At 36.1% G+C, this 19,098-nt stretch overlaps 2 protein-coding genes across 2 annotated transcripts; one reads left to right on the top strand and one right to left on the bottom strand.

The window, feature by feature from the left end:
* Positions 1–5,646: 5,646 nt before the first annotated feature.
* Positions 5,647–8,822, top strand: cdkn2a/b (cyclin-dependent kinase inhibitor 2A/B (p15, inhibits CDK4)). Its single transcript, XM_079616377.1, has 2 exons — positions 5,647–5,918; positions 7,454–8,822. Exons 1-2 carry the CDS (start codon positions 5,784–5,786, stop codon positions 7,703–7,705), a joined length of 387 nt encoding a protein of 128 aa, XP_079472503.1. The 5' UTR covers positions 5,647–5,783; the 3' UTR covers positions 7,706–8,822.
* A 690-nt stretch (positions 8,823–9,512) lies between these two features.
* LOC307000513 (uncharacterized protein) lies at positions 9,513–18,600 on the bottom strand. Its single transcript, XM_079616156.1, has 10 exons — positions 18,459–18,600; positions 18,255–18,331; positions 14,880–17,633; positions 13,686–13,772; positions 13,441–13,499; positions 13,146–13,313; positions 12,396–12,498; positions 12,065–12,304; positions 10,064–10,186; positions 9,513–9,670 (listed from the first exon to the last, which is right to left on the bottom strand). Exons 3-10 carry the CDS (start codon positions 17,628–17,630, stop codon positions 9,632–9,634), a joined length of 3,570 nt encoding a protein of 1,189 aa, XP_079472282.1. The 5' UTR covers positions 17,631–17,633; positions 18,255–18,331; positions 18,459–18,600; the 3' UTR covers positions 9,513–9,631.
* Between the last annotated feature and the right edge of the window lie 498 nt (positions 18,601–19,098).

Below are 19,098 nucleotides of genomic sequence, written 5' to 3'. Positions count from 1 at the left end.
ATATAATATGGCATACCGCACCACGATCGATAGTAAGCAAACCTTCCCGGGCGCTCCCGCTTGACTCTATAGCTCTGCCCACGCCCAGAATCAAGGACCTCGGCTTTTTCCGGTTAGAATCGGAAAGCTGTATTTTTATTTTATAAATATGATGAAACTAAAGACTTTTTGGAGATATTAAGGACGCACTATTACTCTTTAGGTACTCAAGATTAACATGAGATTGACTGAAACTAAGTATTTTACCCCCCCTTTAAATCCTGATGTACTCGTTACATCATAAGAAGAATGGCATCTATGCTAATTTTAGTGTCTTTGTTTATCCCGAGGTTTTCCCGCAGCCTGCCGGATCCAGGCCGTATCCAGATCTGGCGAAGAACCTTCGCCTGGACCCGATGTCAACGCAGTGCTGAAGTGCCAACGAGTCTCTCACTATGGAGGATCCCTTTATCACTCTACAGATAAAGCATTGTGGAAAATTCGCGTATCTACCCCGTAGTGATAAAATAAAATAAAATTCTGTATCAAATTTATAGGCAGGACAAGTAGTTTGTTTAGGCTTGGTTTGTGGAGAATTGCAGACATGCGCACATATATTCAAACGCACATAACTATAGAATTACTTATTGATGCGCACGTGAACGCCATCAGTGTTTATCACAGGTTCGCATTTATAGTCTGTGTAGAGAGAACGGTGTCGTCTTAGCGGCCCCTAATTTAATAAGAAATTATCCTTTCGACGGAAGTGAATCAATCAAAACTAACTTTAGCTGGAAAATAACATTATTCAAGAACCGCTATAAAGCCAAAACAATCTTTTACCTTAAATTATACGTTTATCTCTGTAAAGCAGCTTTGAAACAATCTTGTTAAAAGCGCTATATAAATTAAGATGGCTTGACTTGACTTACAGCTATCATGAAAACAAGCAAAGTAAAAATAAATAAGAACATCAACTCTTGATTAATTTTGACTGCATGATTGAATTAATTAATTAATTAATTAATTAATTAAAAAACAAGTGCATATTAACTCTCTGAGCCAGGCTAAATAAATAAACACTGTTACTGCATTCCTATGGGTCAGGCCCAGTCATTCTTAGATACCAAATACAGACATTACTTGTTTTGTCACATTAATACAGAATAGGTTTTTAAAAAACTGATTTATTATACTTAATTAAACCAAAGAGTTGTATTGTAAATTGTTTGATTGATTGTTTAATGCAGCTCAAAAGTGTAACTAAAGCATTTACACTGCGATTACAATTGTATGATATGGATGCTGCTCCACACGGCACTGAATTTGCTTGAGTTTGTTTTGAGTTTGCTTGTGCGGTCTCACAAAATGAAAATTTAAATGCAGCCACGCACATGCAAAAAAATCATATATCAATACAAACTAATTCTGTCATGATGCTGATGTATGTCAGAAATGTTAGTTTCATGACTATTCCCTGTATTGTATTCTACAGTAGACGGGTAAGAAGGAGGGCTGTGTCTGAACGCTTTGTTCACAGACTGTTAGGCAGTGAGCATGTGACTGTATCACTTTCCATCTTTCTCAAAATTCTCGGTAACTCTCACTGGATATGGCCTAGTGCTGCTTCTCAAATGCTCACAAATACCCCATTGTTCTAAAGCAACATCATGTTTATTTGTGGGTTTGTATGTATCTGCATGTGTTAGAATAAGGCAGTACATGGCCGTTTCAAAGAATGGTCAATGTCGAAATAGGCCTGACTATGCCTGATCATTGGCACAAACACCAGCCAAGAAAGCTATGTCACAACCAAGAATGTGCACACCCTCAAGCTATTCAGAATCTACCCTGAGCTGTGATGTGAAAGTCAGCAGAAAGGGGCAATACTAATTCGTTTAAAACTTTTAAGAGCCCTACAAATTAAAAATCAGGCACAATAAAACATCTACTTTAATACAATGAAATGTAATTGTTAAAAAAATATATTTATGAATTGAATGTAGAAATATGCTTTCTGCTGCTAGATTTTGTTAGTTAGTAGAGTTGTTATTATATCCATCAGCAAGTATTATTGGAGACATACCAGCAAACCTCTTTGACCTCCTGTTCTATGTGTGTTTAACATTTTGCTGTGTCCTTGTTACATGTACTTACTACTTTTGTCATAGTAAATTATGCATAACTACATAAAACTAACCTTAAACCAAACCCTGTAACTCTAACATAGATGTTGTTAATTAATATTACTTAGTACTAGCTACCTAAATGTATAATTACACTGTAGCAGGGATACCTTAAAATAAAGTGTAACCAAATAAATAAATAAATAACAACAAAAATAAGATTCTCCTTTACAGGTATACCTATTCCACAAGCCACAAGTGTTCAATAACCTAAAATGTTGTAATGTAGCAATACATTTCTGTGTGAAATTAATGAGGACAAAATTACTGAGTGAACCTTTAATAATTGATATAACATTTATACTATATGTTTACCAAGAAGAACATCACACAGCAGTTCAGAAGAGAGTGATATTTCTATCCCATTTCATTTTAGTGTATGAGAACTTTGAGGATAAAAGCCATTTGGACACCTCAGACATGTTATGCAAATTAGCTCAAAAGGGAAATATGAACAATTAATTATAACTTGTATTAATATTTGGATAATATAAATAACTTGATGTAACTGAATTAATATTACAATCAATTAATCTGTTCATCCATCGACCACTCTGTATTGATCGTCTATCAACTGAATCAGAAAGGATTTTTTGCGAAAAATAACTCTTTCTTAGCATGTAGCATGTGATCGCATTGTTAAAGTGACGTTGATTTACAAGCAGGAACCAGAATCAAAACTCATGTGCCCAAAGTTAATTTAACTAAATCACAAACACATAAACACATAACACACAATCACACATGGGTAAAATGGACAGTGAAAGTGATTGAAACCGGAACCAGAAACAAGGAATGAAGCTTTGGAAAATAATTATTGAACCATCTGAACAGAACCATCAGTTTCTTAGTTTAAAGCACCTTGTTAACAAGGGGTCTACCACTTATACTAAACCTCTGCTTAGTTAGTTCATTGTACGATACTTGCAATGCTTTAGCCATTGAGTGAGCATCCGCATGCACTTTCAGGAGAAAGTCTTGATGGTTCAGCAGTTCAATTCTTCCGGGTTGAGTGAAGGGTGAGAGACTTCGGTGATGTTAGTCTGACTCTGTTACTGTTGGGAGAGTCTTGTGAGGCCTGGTGAGGTCCCACACGAGCAGCAACCAGAAGACGCACAGAAGGATAAGAAGAGGGAGGTCACTGGAACAGTGGCCTTTAACTTCTGTGGAGGTCACTCTTCTAGGGGGTCAGTGAGCCAGTGGTAACCAACTTTCAAGGGACAGTTTATGACTTTGTCTTTGAGAATGGCATTTTGCATATTAGAGTGGGGTGGCAGTTTGTGTCCCTTCATACTCTGAATTAATATAACAAGAATGCAATGCATGATATGAGGAGGTGATGTATACCAATGTGTAGGGCATTAACTGAGGATTATTTTGATATGAACCATGGTATAAAAGAGGTTATATTAACTAGTGGTTCAATAATAAAGCATGCATAAAACAGTATACAATACAAAATACACTATACAAGACAGTAATAATCATACACATAATGTCCTGGAAATATGCATGTTAATTTATAGGTTTGCCTATGAATTAATTAAAGAGTCCTTTTTTATGGGCAATCTGTGTTTCAATAGAAAAAATAGTAAGAATTAACTCTTTCCACAATCCTTTTGGTGTTAAATGTTTTGTTTTTGTTTTTTTTGCTATTGTGACCAGAGGCCTTTTCTGCCTGGCCCTGAGTGTTAGTTGCAGTTTGGGGGTAGTTCACATAACTCTAACACATAGTTTGTTGGGAGAGGTGGTTTGCTGGATCATTCATTAAATATAATGAATAATTGTCTGTCTGATTTTAACAGACACTAGCCTATATTGTCATTATATAGGCCTATATGACATTATATATAATATAATATAATATACATTATATAATGTCATTATATTGATACAAAACATTTGTTATGAATTATGAAAAATACTTGTCTCACCTTAACTGAAATGTCAGAAACACTTTAATCATGAACAAAACATTCTGAATATTAAATCTTTTTTGGTTGGTTTTATTGAAAAACAAAAACAAAGAAACATGCTCCCCTCTATAATGCAAAACTGCAATTTGGTATGATGCCTGATGGGGCAAGATTTTTTTATCTTGATCATATATGGCAACATTTATAAGATTAGGCCTAGTCCGTAAAAACAGTTTAGAGGTTAACTGATCTAATTTCGTGTCTTTGGGAAATACTAATCTGTGACATTGTATCATTTTGAATATCAAAATGTTTGTGTCTTTTTTGTTAATGGGGGATTTCAGATCTGCGGAGTAAAAAATTGGCACAGAAGAATAAGAATGATATTAAAATAAGAATAATATCAAGTCATTTTCACACCCTGTAAAATGTTAGCTATGGCTTCTTGTCCTCTCTTTGAATAACTTTACTTATGCTGACAACTAAATATGCAAATGTTTCTATTTATTATCCCTTAATAAAACATTGACTGATGCATCATCATCATCCTGCATAAATGATACAGTTTAAAATTAAATACACATTGTTCTTAAAGGGGCTTCTTCTTCCATACCAGTTAAAACTTTTGCAGTTCTGAATGTAAAGCTTTTATTTTAGGTGTGAACTACATGATCACTTCAGACAGTTGGATAGAATGGACAGTTTATGTAACTCATTTGCTACTAATCTTATTACTCTCACTGACGAATAAAGCACAATACTGTAAAATAAAATAAAAATGCTAAAACCAAAAACTACTTGCTACAGTCTACATTTTTTAAGATTCTGTTGAAGAACAAATAGCACTATAAAACGGAAAGTAGCCTAGAACGAAATACTGTCAGTGTCAGAATAATTGCAGTAGCCATGGAATTCCCCTTCCTTTCTACACACTGTATGTGTGCAGCTAATCAAACACTTGAGAAAAGAAAATAGAAAAGTGTAACGTAAATGTAGCTATGCTTTATTAATGATGTGTTTAGCCTATAGGCGTTCTATGTACTGGCAAAATAATGACTATAGGCCTAGGCCTAATTAAACAGGCTACATATGTAAATAGTGTAAACACGGTGACCAATACATTGCTAAATCTTAAGTAATGTGGGATGCTGAAGGAGTCATAATTATTAATTAACATTTGCGTCTCTTTCAATATAGCTACATAGGCTACTCTCTTTTTTTTCTTCTTCCTTGGGTAGCCTCCTAGTTTGACTTCCAAAATTCGACTATTTGAATGTGGACACCGAAAAAGAAAACTCGTTTTCGTGATTGTTCTGTTTTAATTTATTCAATACCAGTTTAAAAAAAAAAAAAAACATTAACAAACTCTCTTACTGCTAAAGCATAGCATTTCGTTATTCATTTCGTGTCATTGTAGCTCCGTCTTCCTGGATCAGCTGTTTGAGTGCGCCTGCGCAGTAGCCTACATACAGTACTGCAGCACGGTTTGCCGTGACGTTGATAAGAGGCAAGTCCGAACAAATATCTCCCTACGTGTAATAATTATTAGGCACAACAGATTATGAAGGGGCTGATTCAACTCATTTACGCAGCACAGGGCAACATTTTATGTCTGTGACAGGGAAGATTGAAATGCAGTGATTATTTTCGCATATCGTCCTCATTGCTTTTACCTGTCAGAGTGAAATTCTTCACTGGACTGATGATGAAGAGGATGCATGCCGAGGATGAACTGACCAAAGCAGCCGCCACTGGAAACACTTGCCGTGTTCAGTTTTTACTTTCTAACAGAGTGAATGTCAACAACGTTAATACATTCGGAAGAACGCCTATACAGGTAGGCAAAGCGTTTTCAGACAACATGTCAATAATAATAACTATAAATCCTACATCAGACGGACTGTACTTAGGGCTACAATATTAATTATTAGCCTACAATACAACAGAAAGGCATTTAAATGTACGAAAGGTCACATTATTTCACAAAGTAGTCTATCACTTTAGGATCTTGCTTAATTCTTTCTCGCAGTTGGTTTAATAGGCTACATGATTTAATTTTAAATAATAGCCTATACTTTTCTTATTTATTTATGTAAAATGCCTATTTATCCTTACATAGACTAACTGGAAACGTTTTTTGCCTTAGCCTACTTATAATAGCTTATTGCCTATTGTCATTATAATGACTTTTAATGTCATTGATGTATTATTTTGATTTATTTTTTGTATAGCCTAGTCTAAATAATATAATACGATCTTAATAGTGTATTGTAGAGGTAGGTAGCACTAGACTAACAGCCTATTTCACTTTAGATTTTAACATAGCACCAGTAAATTACCTTTATTTTTAAACTCGAAGAAAAAAATAGTAAAAATAAACTTTGCTGTTTTAGGCTATTTGTCTTGAATGTAAGATAGTTTTAGCAACTATACGACGACGATATAAAATAATGTGCTTCAAAGAAGAACTTAATATTTTAATATAGGCCTATATATTTTTTAATCCTATTATTAAACTGTAAATTATGTCAAAAGAGTGCTGTTTTTAGCCTACCACTACCCAGGATGGGTTGTAAATCTAATAGAAAACCTGGACGTTTACAATTCTGCCATGGATTTAAAATGTTTGCAGTTTGTGAGGGAGTGGGGGATATTTATTTTGAAGAAGCTAATAAAACTGGACATTAAACCAGACGTTTAAAGCATTTTTTTTTTTACAATGTGGTCACGTAGGCTTTAATTTCGTTACTAATTTCTAATCGGTTCAACATTTGGTGTTACAGCTCATTCCATGTTGCAATAGCCTACATTCTGTACAGGATAAAAAATAAAAGCAAGCTGGAGGGGTCAAATAAAGTGCCTACAAAAAGTAAAACGATGTCGGCTTAGGCTATAGTTTCTTAAACTTAGAATGAACAGACTTAGAAAAATGCAGACACTGTAAAACCACCGTATTGCTTGAGGTATCAAGCTTATTATAGCATAGGCCTAAAGCTTTTAATCTTTTAACGAAAGATGTTTAATATCACAAGTGCGCATTCTTATACGCACAACTGATTAACAACAGGCTACTAAAGGCTAATAAAAACATGAGATAATGTTATGAGTCGTTGCATTAAATATAGCCTACTGCCGGTGAAAGATTTCATTATTGCTGCAAAAATTAGAATAACCAATTAGCCTAGGCTATACGTTCTACTGCACGAAAAAAAACTGTTAGGCTAATGATTAAAATAATTCAAGAGTAGAAATTGTAGCCGACTGTTTCTTTTATGCCCATTTTAACAGTAGCCTATAGGCTATATTTTAACAGTTATTTATGCCAAAGAGTAGTTTTTTTCTGAAAGCGAAAACATTTCACGTTTTTCGCAGGTGATGATGATGGGTAACACACCATTGGCTCACCTGCTGCTGAAATATGGAGCGGATCCTAATCTGCCTGATCCAGGGACAGGAAGCACTCCTCTGCACGATGCTGCCAGAGCCGGATTCATGGACACTGTGCAGCTTTTAATCCTTTTTAACGCTGATCCCAATGCAACAGATCACTGCAATTTACGACCTGTGGATGTGGCACGGCAGGCTGACCATGTTGACGTGGTTGAATTTCTTAGTCGGTTTTAAACGCTAAAGTTTTTAAGTAGGCCTATTGGCTATTTTATGTTTTCTTTGAGATTTTTTTGTTCTTCATTTTTGAATTGCAACATATCATCTCTGCATTATGTTTGGCATAAACTAATGAACGAAACCTTATCCTAACTGTAGACACGGCGCAATGATACAAATTAACTAGACTATACAAAATATATTTTTTAACGCATGGTGATGATGTGGCTATATGGAATCAAAGCGATGAAATGTAACGAAATCAAGTTCCCCGTTTTGAGCAGCCAGTTGCTCAAAATGCAATATAATACATTTACACTTACACTAATAGCACGAGATGTATAGCAATACATTTTGGTGAGCCGTTTCGTTAGTTGATTTTATTATTATTAGCCTATAGCTTGAATAAAACTATTTAAATAGGCCTAGCCTACTATTAAGAAATGCAAGCTTAAATTCTTTCCAAAAAACGAGGCCAATGCACTCGAAAATGTAGGAAAAAATATAAAGCCTTTACATATGTGAATGTTTTTAAAATGTTATAGCCATAAATAAGAGCTTTGTTATATTTTTTTCTACATTCTCGAGTGCCTTGGACTAGTTTTTTTTTTTTTTTTTGTAAGTTGAACTATACCACATCCAAAGAGCACTGAAATAGTCTACTTTATACCCTATCACTATAGTAGTCTTTGCATCTTTATGAAGCTTAAATTCTTTATTTTGTTTTTTATAAAGCATACATTGTTTTACTGGGTTTTATAGAGTCCAAAGAAAAATTTAGCTTGTGCAGAAAGGAATGTTTTTTATTATTGATTTAGCCTACTTTTGATTGAATTATTAATTTGCCTACATAATGTTATCTCCTGGCTGCAAATAACCTGTGTGGAATACGGGCACTACAAGTTAGAGAACTAAATGTAGAAAACTAAATAATAAATGTGAGGTCAGCTCCATCGATTACAACTTTTAAGTCTTATTTAAAAATGTATTTATTTTCTTTAGCTTTTGAATAAATTACGTTTGTTTTGTTGTATGACTTTCATGTTATTATTTTGTAAAGCACTTTGGGGCAACATTTGTTATTTAAAAAATTTGCTATATAAATAAAGTTGCTTGCTTGCTTGCTATAAATAACATAAAACGTGTACTTTTTTTTAAAGGTGGATTTTGCATAGAAAATTTACTTTTAAAGTATCAAAAATGTCTGGTCATTTGTATAATTAGTTTATCTCTATTTGTAAAATTATTTCTGGAAGGTATTGGAAAGCTGATCTACCGGTAATCTCATGGAAATAACAAAAAAAAAAAAAAAAAAACTATCAAAGTCAGATTAGGAAGGCCTCCATTTTGAAAGCAGAAATATTATTTAAAAAACAATGAACATATTTCTATTATGATTTCTGCAGTGTTTTTCCCTCAACTTTTTTTTTTCCTGACAAGCAATCAGTTTAACAATTTTTGTTACAAATAGACATCTGTTCTTTACTAAACTCTAGAAAAATAAATGCACTGCTGATTCCAAATGGAGAAGTTTCAGCACTGATCATTGACATGTGGCAAAATGAATAATAATATAATAGGGGAAAAAAACATACATTTATTTGTGGTTATGAGAGAAATGTATTTAGCTATATAAACAACCAAATACACTACTACTGTATTTACTACATTTAAAAGGCACTGAAAAAACAATTCAAAAATCAAAAGATCATGTCCATTCCCTTTACCAATGCTTCCATGCATTATGTTTAATTGTTTAAAAAAAATTATATATATTTTAAAGAGTGGTAACTGCACATTCATGTCAGTGTGGCTGACAAACAAACCCCTTTATATTTTATTTTATTTAGATTAATATAGCGGTAAGAATGTCACACTTGTTTACAGATACATGATTGCATTTGTGGACACCACATCTTCATGGCTCCTTGATGGCAGAGTACTTTAATGTTTGGGCAACATTACTGAAGATTGTGACATCAACTGGACAACAAAAGAAAGGAAAACAAATTATGACATGGAAAGTTTCATACATGTCAGGTTTAGAAAAAAAAATCTATTATACAATTACATATCGTCCCCTTGGAATTATAAGGTTCTATCTGCATTCTGACTGGTTTTGAGATATTGAGCTTTAAAGTTTTTGCATTCCATTCGACTGTGTAGAAAGAACCTTTTTATTTTCTAAATAAAAAGTTCCAAAATGTACACAACTTAAAAAACAACATCACATAATGTAAATAAGTTGTCACAGAATAAGAATATGTGAATTACTCAATTTTGACAAAAATGTCAGATAGAACCTTATAATTCCAAGGGGACGATATATTAAAATAAAATAAAACAGCAATTTACTTTCAAGAGCTTTAAACTCACTTTTTGTGCATTTATTGTGCTCTCCCAGTCCATCTGGCTGATCTGTGGGATTGCTGTGAGCAGGATGCTGCTAGCTTTGTTTGCGTTCTCCTTCATGGTTTTTAAAACATTGTCCACACACACCTAGAATAAAAAAATAAAAATAAAATGGACCTAAGTTTGGTACATGCAGGTTTATAAAAATGTATAGGAAAATCAAAAATAATGGTACATTAAAAAAATGGCTATAATGGACCAGCAAGCCACAGATAATCATTAACCGATAATAAGATATGAAGGAACAATGCATCCGGATCTTAAAATTATCACATTTATTCTTAAAACTGTACGTTTCTCTATGAGTCTCACATTTGCCCGTGGCCACTCATATAATGCAGATAAGGTTGCCATGAGTCATGTATAACCTGTCACAAGTTAAAACTGAATCTGGACGACATTTTATGCTCATTCAACAAATGGTCTATTGTCTTTAATGCATGACTTTGTAAGTCATAGTTGTCTACAGCTATATTGTGCATTTAAATTCTACAGGGGACTATGACAGGATATACTGAATTAAGACAGCAACAAGAAAAATCCATGTGATCAAGAAAGAAAACTGAACTGTAGACTGTTTTTCATCACCAATGTTTTCCTTTAGAGGATCTGACTAATTGGCTGGCAGCAAAATGTGTATGATTGTCTGTGCATGAGTCAGAGAGAGAAAGAGAATACAGGACAGGGACGGAAGGATGTGGTGCAGTGGGGCGTGAAAACTAGAGGTCAGCAGCAGGAACTCGGAAGGAGGACTCTGAACTGCGAGGGGAAGTAAACATTGCTTCTAACTAAAAGCCTAACCGGTTGTCCGGCTATCGGAAACTATAATCTGTAGAGAGTTTATTGACTTAAAAAGGAATATCCTATAACAATCCTTCTAAACCAATAGGATACAAACAAGTTTGAATGAACACAATAGCAGCACATTTGCCCTTTATTATGGCCTTTCTCTCACATGGCATCAAAAGATTATATACACACTGTCACTGTTAAAACTCATGTGTTACAATGTATAGTTACAATTAAAATTAACCAAAAAATTTCTTTTTTGGTTAAAAAACTTTGTTTTTTGATAACAAAGGGCTTTTATGTGGCATGTGTAACCAAGAGACAAATGCTTCTATTTAAGGCACTCTGATTAAATTGTAGAGAAGCAGCAGACCAGTATTGGAAAAACGGATTTAAAAAAAAGAAACTCAACATTTCTGGAGTGAGTATTTGCCACAAACATAAAAGAACCAATGAAATACCAGGGTCTGTGTGGGTCCAAGGTTGTAGATATTTATCAATCTTCCTTTGACCCAATATAAATGACTAAATTACTAAAACATTACATTGTGTGGTTTATTAATAAGGCAGTGTTTGGTAACACTTTGCACTTTTTAATCTTTTGAATGTGTATTTTGGCACAGAATTACTCAGTTAAGTTTCCGTTTCCAGACTGAAAACAAAATGCACAGAATCTTTTTGGTCTGTGTGGGAGTAACATCAGAAGTGTGCAGCTGTGCATGTGCACAGCTTAGAAGGAATAATGACTTGAACTCAACTGATTCAAACTGATTTACTTATCTAAATGGGGTCATTCTGAATACTTTTAAGATTTTTAATTTACAGCTAATTATTATAAATGCTATAACCCATGGGTTTTCAAACTGGGGTCTGCTGACAGAAAACTTAGTTTACTTTATAACTTATAACTTTAAACTTACTTTATGTATATATTGTTTTACAAACTATATATAATAAACAGTCCAAGACCACAATAGTGAGCTCCTGTATGTCCCAAACAATATGAATATGGTTAAGCAGACACACACACACACACACACACACACACACACACACACACACACACACACACACACACACACACACACACACACACACACACACACACACACACACACACACACACACACACACACACACACACACACACACACACACAAGCTTCTATCTGCTCACCGCCTCTTCGTGCTCCTTCCAGCAGTCATAATCAGTTGCCATTGCAATACTAGCGTAGCACAGCCCGGCCTCCTTGGCAAGAACCACCTCCGGTACTGTGGACATGTTAATGACATCAGCCCCCCACTGTCTGAACATTAGGCTCTCAGCCCGAGAGGAGAAACGAGGACCCTCTATGGTCACCATTGTCCCTCGAGTATGACACTTCACACCAAGTGCCTGGGCAACCTCCAGGAGAACCTACAAGAGGAGGTAAAAAAAAGGTGAAGAGAATAAGATAAGATGAACAATATCTTGATGCATATCCAGAGAGCTGGGAAATGTCACTAACCTCTCTAGTCTTACTGCAGAAAGGTTCAGCCATAGGGATGTGACACACACCTGGGGGGCTGGTGGGCTGCCCGTCATAGAATGTCTGAACACGTTTTGTTGTCCTTGATTTCAAGATGGTGTGGGACATTTTGGCGTGGAATTAAGAAAAGGAAATAAATAAGAATATGCATCAAACTGATAAGGTGCGCTGTGAGGAACAATAAAGACAGTTGCACACGAGACGAGAAGCAAGTATCGTACGGTACACTTGACAAGCCATTCTTTATATACGCATGTCCTTAAGTAAACCCCCGCCTTCAGGAACGTGATTTATAGACTATCAAGACAGAATATGCTATTTAATGACTAAAAGATAACTACACAAACTGCATAAATTCACCAACTAACCATTCAGAAATGTTGTCTACATGTTGTCACTTCTTCATGAGTCTCTACATCTTTCTGACTTCGGTTTGAACATAGAAGTAGAGATGCACCGGTTTCAATTTTCTAGGCCGATTCCGATTTCCGATTTTTCATTGAGTTTGACCTGCTGATACCGAATTTAGCCGAGGACCGAGGACTTTTCTAGAGTATGGGAGTTGACTCTAGTACCTTCAACTTCAAAGGATGTCTCAGTGTTTGCTTCATTCAGTACTGTTTATTAACTTTATTTTTCCTCCACCTCTTTTGTCTTTAAAATATTATTTTAAGTGAGGGTGAAATTAAAAGTGTAATGTCAAATTATTATAGACCAATGAATACTTACCTATCAATAAACTGGTCAATCAGAACAATGTCCCCAGGCTGGATGTCCTCTCGGAGAGAACCGCATGCTGTGGTGACTAGCAGGTGAGTGCAGCCCTCTTCCTTCAATGCCCAAATATTGGCCTGGTAATTTACATTGGTGGGCATGATTGTGTGTTGTCTCCCATGCCTTGTAATGGGGGGTGGGGTGGCGAGAGTACTAGATTAGACTTTTGTCCTTCATAAATATAAAACCAGCAGGCATTTCAAGTAAAAGTCAAAGCAAATATATTGTATATACATGCTAGTGTAATCACCTTGCAAGAAGGACACATTCAACATTCTTTATTTTGCCCAAAATTAGCGCATCAGATGGCTGTCAAAAGAGAGGGAGGAAATGAGTGTAAATAAATAAAACTTCTGGCTCTGCCCATCTGTGAAATACTATGGTTACCACATGATTTAAAAGCAAAAATTGTTTTTAATTTCTCCGTTCAATTCAAGCAAATGGATATAATTTCCAAAATATGCTCTCTTAAACACGCATGTTAGAGACACTCACCTTTCCAAATGGTGTGACTACATATCGTTCTGTTCTTCCCTCCAGGATATCTGGATCATCAAGACCAGATCCACCAATTATTCCTATCTATAAGAACATGAGATGCTGTATTATAGACATATCTAAAGGTGGGATGGTGTCTGCAGTTGTTTGTCATGAAATGCATTTTTTAATAATGTTTACTGAGGTGAACTTAATTAGTATACTACTAATACTGCATGAAGTAGCAAACTTTCCGAAATAAAAAAAATGTCACTGCCAAAAAAACAAAAGGAACTCTCTCGTTGGTCTCTCTATCATAAACCAGGGAAACAAACCTATTTAACCGTACAGCATGTTGTCATATCAGGTTTTCATCATGCTAAAGAGCGAAACGGGCTTGGAAGGAAAGAGAAGTGCTATATTCTAACGATTACAACACAGAGATATTATTATAAAGTTAATATTCATTACAGAGGCCAAGTAACGTTGATGCAACATTTGGTTATTTTGAGTGTTGACGTGAAAACACTGCAGTACCACTCCCCTAAACTATTTTCTTACATAACTTACGTGTCATATTCCATGATAAAAATATTAAATTTACCTTTATGTGACTATCCGATGCCATTTTCTTCTATGCTTCCATGTGCAGCTTGACATCAGCTTCCTACTTGTTCTTGCTTGTTTAATGGCGCTGCGCAAGCGAAACAAGCGCATTAGCGCCGCCTACTGTGATTCAACTAAACCCAAGTAATGAAATAATCTCGAACCCCACAAGAGTGGATCCTAGAGAAGATAACCATAAAACAACTACAGTTTAACGAATTAAAATAATTTAAGCACTGAAACTTATTTTTGTTTTGTTTTTAGTAACACTATAATCCATAAAATGTCTCAGAGAGTATGGTGCATGATTTAGTCCAAATGCCATCATGATAACTCGTAAATTAAATAATGTAATGAAAAAGTTGATGAAAGATGAAATAATGTGTACACACACACACACACACACACACACACACACACACACACACACACACACACACACACACACACACACACACACAAATGTCTCAGCAATCAAAAATGGATTTTGCAACAATGAAAATACATGTGGGCATTTCAAGAAGTCATTTGCAAATCTTTATTCGCCACAAATTGGGGAGTTCAATTACAGTAAAATTATACAAAATCATGAAGGCATTTGAGTTAATCGGTCTTGAGGTGATTCCCTGCATCACCCACTGAACTATATTCAGCTCCAGCAGTTGAATGTTGCTCCATCTCTAGGAAACTGGACTTGAGCGGCTGAGTTTCAGTTTTTGTAGTACTGTTTGCTGTTGTAAAAGTGGAGCTAGCTGCACTGGTTGAGGGTTCACTGGAGTCAGCATTGTCACTGTCACTATTAATTGTAATGAGGACAGGGCTGAGAACAGGGCTGTGCTTTCCCACCCTCGCCTCACTATTATGTCTCTTGCTCTTCTTCTTGTGTTTCTTTTTCTTCTTCTTGTGATGTTTCCTACTGTGACCCTCAGATTTGTCATCTACGCTTGGACTCTTACTTTTCCTCTTGCACCTTTTGTGATGCTTCTTGTTTTTCTTTTTTGCACCATCTTCAGCAGAATCGGTGAAACATTTACTAGGACTCTTCCTTGAGGGTTTCTCATAATGCTTTGTTTTGTACTTCCTTTTTCTGCCATATTCATCATGCAGTGATGTCTGATGTGAGGAGTTGGAGTTGATTCTAGAATTGCACCTTGAGCGACTTCTTTCCTGACGGTTGGAGGAGTTGATTCGAGAATTGCTCCCTGAGCGACTTTTGACCTCACAATTGGAGAAGTTGTATCTAGAACTGCTTCTTGAGTGATTTCTGTCCTGACAGTTGGAGGAACTGTACTTGATTCTAGAATTGCTCCTTGAGCGACTTCGGTCCTGACGGTTGGAGGAGTTAATTCTAGAACTGCTCCTTGAGCGACTTCGGTCCTGACGGTTGGATGAGTTAATTCTAGAACTGCTCCTTGAGCGACTTCTGTCCTGATGTTTGGAGGAGTTAATTCTAGAATGGTTCTCATAATGACTTCTGTGCCGACGATTCGAAGAGTTGATTTTGGAATTGCTCCTTGAGTGTCTTCTTTCCTGACCACTGGAGGAGCCGGACTTAATTCTAGAAGTGGTCCTTGAGCTACTTCTGTCCTCACGATCAATGCTTCGCCTTCTGCTGTGTGATAGAGAATGAGGGCGATTATATACACTTCTGTAGTAGCTGGTGTAGGATGAGCATGTCTCTGTATAACAACTCCTGTCACTGCCTTTCTGACTATAATGGCTATATGAATGCCAATAACTAGAGGTGTGGCGACTTGTGTCCTTGTCTTGGTTCCGGTTATGCTTTCTCTCTTTAGACAATGGGTGCTTCCTGCTACAAGAGGAAGAGTGCGTCCTGTTGCTGTGTGAGGAGGATCCTTCTCTAGATCCTGACAACTCCCTCTCATGATTCCTTTTACCATATTTATCTTCTTTTCTAAGATTTGTAGAGGTGTCATCAGGTGAGCGAGAGGACCTTGTTGGCCTCCTCGAGGGTCTCTGAGTTACAGTGGGTGACAAATCCAACTCTGAAGTAAAACGAATGTGTTGGGGTGCTTGAGAGTTTTGCGGCTCTTCATTCTGCTCAGAATGTTCAGAGTCAGAAGAAAGCTGGACCAGTTCTGGTGTCCTTTCTGTCACTGGCTTAACATAGCTGATAATAACACAGTCTTCATCACTGCCAGAGGAGTCCTCTTCTTCCACTGCAATAGTGGCAGTATTTCCTGGACCGTCCTGATGTGGCATTGCAGCAACAGACACTACTGCTTCCCCAACACTACTATCAGAGTCTGAGTCCCTCACATGGAAAGGTAATACCTGAGATAGCTCTGAAGAGTAGGATGGCCCTGGGGTCTCATCATCCCATGTTGTTTGGCTTAAAGTCACCCTAGGAGTGGCATAATCCTGGGCTCCTGACACTAAAGAATCACTTTCATCTTCAGAGATGGCAATCACAGATGTTTCTGAACTGCTACTCTGTCCGGAGGGCCGAGGCAAGTCATAAACAGCACGCTGGTCATATGCCTCCATGTTGAACGGGGATTGAGCAAAGCTGAGAAACTCATGCAGGAAGTGCTCAGTGTGAGACAGCAAGAAGGGCCGAAGCTCGTGTAGAACAACCTGGTCGTCCAAGTTTTGTCGAGTGATCAGAGTCATGATGATGTGCTGCACTATATTGACAAGGGAACCATGGGTACCGTACAGAACAGTCAGCTCTCGTCTCAACCAAGGTACAAGCCTGTGGAGACAAGCAGGATTTCTTTTAAAGAACTCGGCAGAGGTCTCCCTGGTACGACCACCATCCTGCACACTTTGGACTCGCACACCTCTTCTGTACAAGGCTCGTCTGAATTTAATCACTTCTTGTTCATGAAGACTTTGTACAGACCTGCCCTCACTCTCTCTTCTTTGCCTTACTGCCAGCCTCCTTATCATGCTATGGAGATCTCTGCTGTGCCGCTGTGGAAGAGATCCTCTCAGGCCCTCAAATATGACACCATGGTCAGGTGGGGGAGACGTTCTCCTCTGTGCCGGTCTGCGGTCGCCTGTAAGTGTGGTGCGATACCTGAACCTTTGCCCTGCCATGTTGCCAAATGAGCCATTCTCAGTTGGTCGCAGGTCAAACCTCTTGTAGTTATCTTCAGATTTAATGGTGTGATAGATTGAATTAAATGGCTGCTTGCATAAGGGGCATTCTGCTTTGTTCTTTGACCACTCATGAATGCAGCAGAAGCAAAACTTATGTAGGCACACATCAAGATATGATATGTTTTTAAAGTGATCCAGGCATATTGGGCACTTTGATTCTGGAGATGCTGCTTTTGATATTGTGTTTAACACAACACCTGATGGGCGCTCCTTCATTTGTGGTGATGCCATTATCTGATGAAAGAAATATTTGAATTATTAGGCTACTTGAACTGTTCTCAGCATTCGCTACATTTGTCTAAATGTGAATGTTTAGAAAGTTTAAATAACATTATAAATTAAAATAAAAAAGAATGAATTGGAACTTATTTAGATATTCTTAAGGAGTACAAAGCCATAGGCTAAATGTCAAAGTGATACTGTCCTGAAATTACCTAAAAGAAAACCTTTTTAGGTAGTATAGCACACTGTTCTATTATTTCTCAGATTAAAAAAAACAAAAAAAAAACAGCTTCACTGCTTAATATTACAAAAATGTTGTACATCAAATTATTACGAAATATTATATGAGTAAATATGACTACATACCAATAAATAGCCTACTTATATATTAGTAGTTATGTGATCGTGTTTACTCGCATTACAATTTTAACTTCTTAGTAATAGTAATCTATAGATACAACAAAATATTGGAATTTTGCTGCGTTACAAAATACCGTGCAGCATATAAACAAAACTATGCAGTGTCATACTAGCTTTTGTGTTAATCGCAATAAATACATTTCTATAATAAATCTATGTAGAACCGAATAATGTAGAACTAATATATCCCCTTAAAAATTATGTTTGACTTACTCTTCCTTGTATTTGTTGAAACTTTCGGAGTACTTAACGTTAACTTAGATCCTCTGGATTCCACCGGAAGCATCTCGCTTAAGTATCCGAAACAAAAAAAAGGAGCATTATGACTTGTTCCGTTTAATAATTGTAATAATGCATTAACGTTACTGAATCCACAAAAACATGTAACCTGAAAATAATGTACGTTAAGTTACTTACTGCCTAACAAACCAGTGCCGGTTCAAAGATCACTAACGTTAACTTGTAACACGATATTCAAAAGGTCTGAAATATATGATATCTGAATAGTTTATTGCTACACCTTTACTGTAAGTATAAAAAGCGCTTAATAAGAACCAAAAATGACCCAACTTCTCTCAATCGGTGTAGGTCTACATAAGCAATGTTGACAATGACGTAAAAGAAACAAGAACATCTCGGAAGTGAAATGCAGTCACTTTCAGAACTTCCTGTTTTTCACTTCAAAATAAAAGCACATCACTCAAGTGCAAGAAAAACGTTCACAGCAAGTTAAATTTGACGCGTCAATGTTTTTAATTTCATAATTTCAAAATACAAAAACACTAGAGACTTGTTAACTAAATAGCAACGACAGGATGTGTTATATTCTAATTGATTTAAAAAAAATACTTCAATTTTTCACTATTATTTAGGAAAATCTGTTTTATTTGACATTTTCCCTCTAAAAATATCATGCAATAACAAATGTGTAAGACTGTGTTGTTAAAGAATGTTGCTCTTGACTGTTCATTGTTTTTATCAAAATAGTACAATACTTGCTTTGCAAGTTGTCAAAACAATTATATATTTTTTTAAAGAATCAGATTAAATAACCTTC

This window comes from Phoxinus phoxinus (genome assembly GCF_949152265.1).
Source record: "Phoxinus phoxinus genome assembly, chromosome: 6".
Taxonomy (NCBI): domain Eukaryota; kingdom Metazoa; phylum Chordata; class Actinopteri; order Cypriniformes; family Leuciscidae; genus Phoxinus; species Phoxinus phoxinus.
The sequence above is the reverse complement of the archived record's forward strand: the minus strand, read 5'-3'. Positions and strand labels throughout refer to the sequence as shown.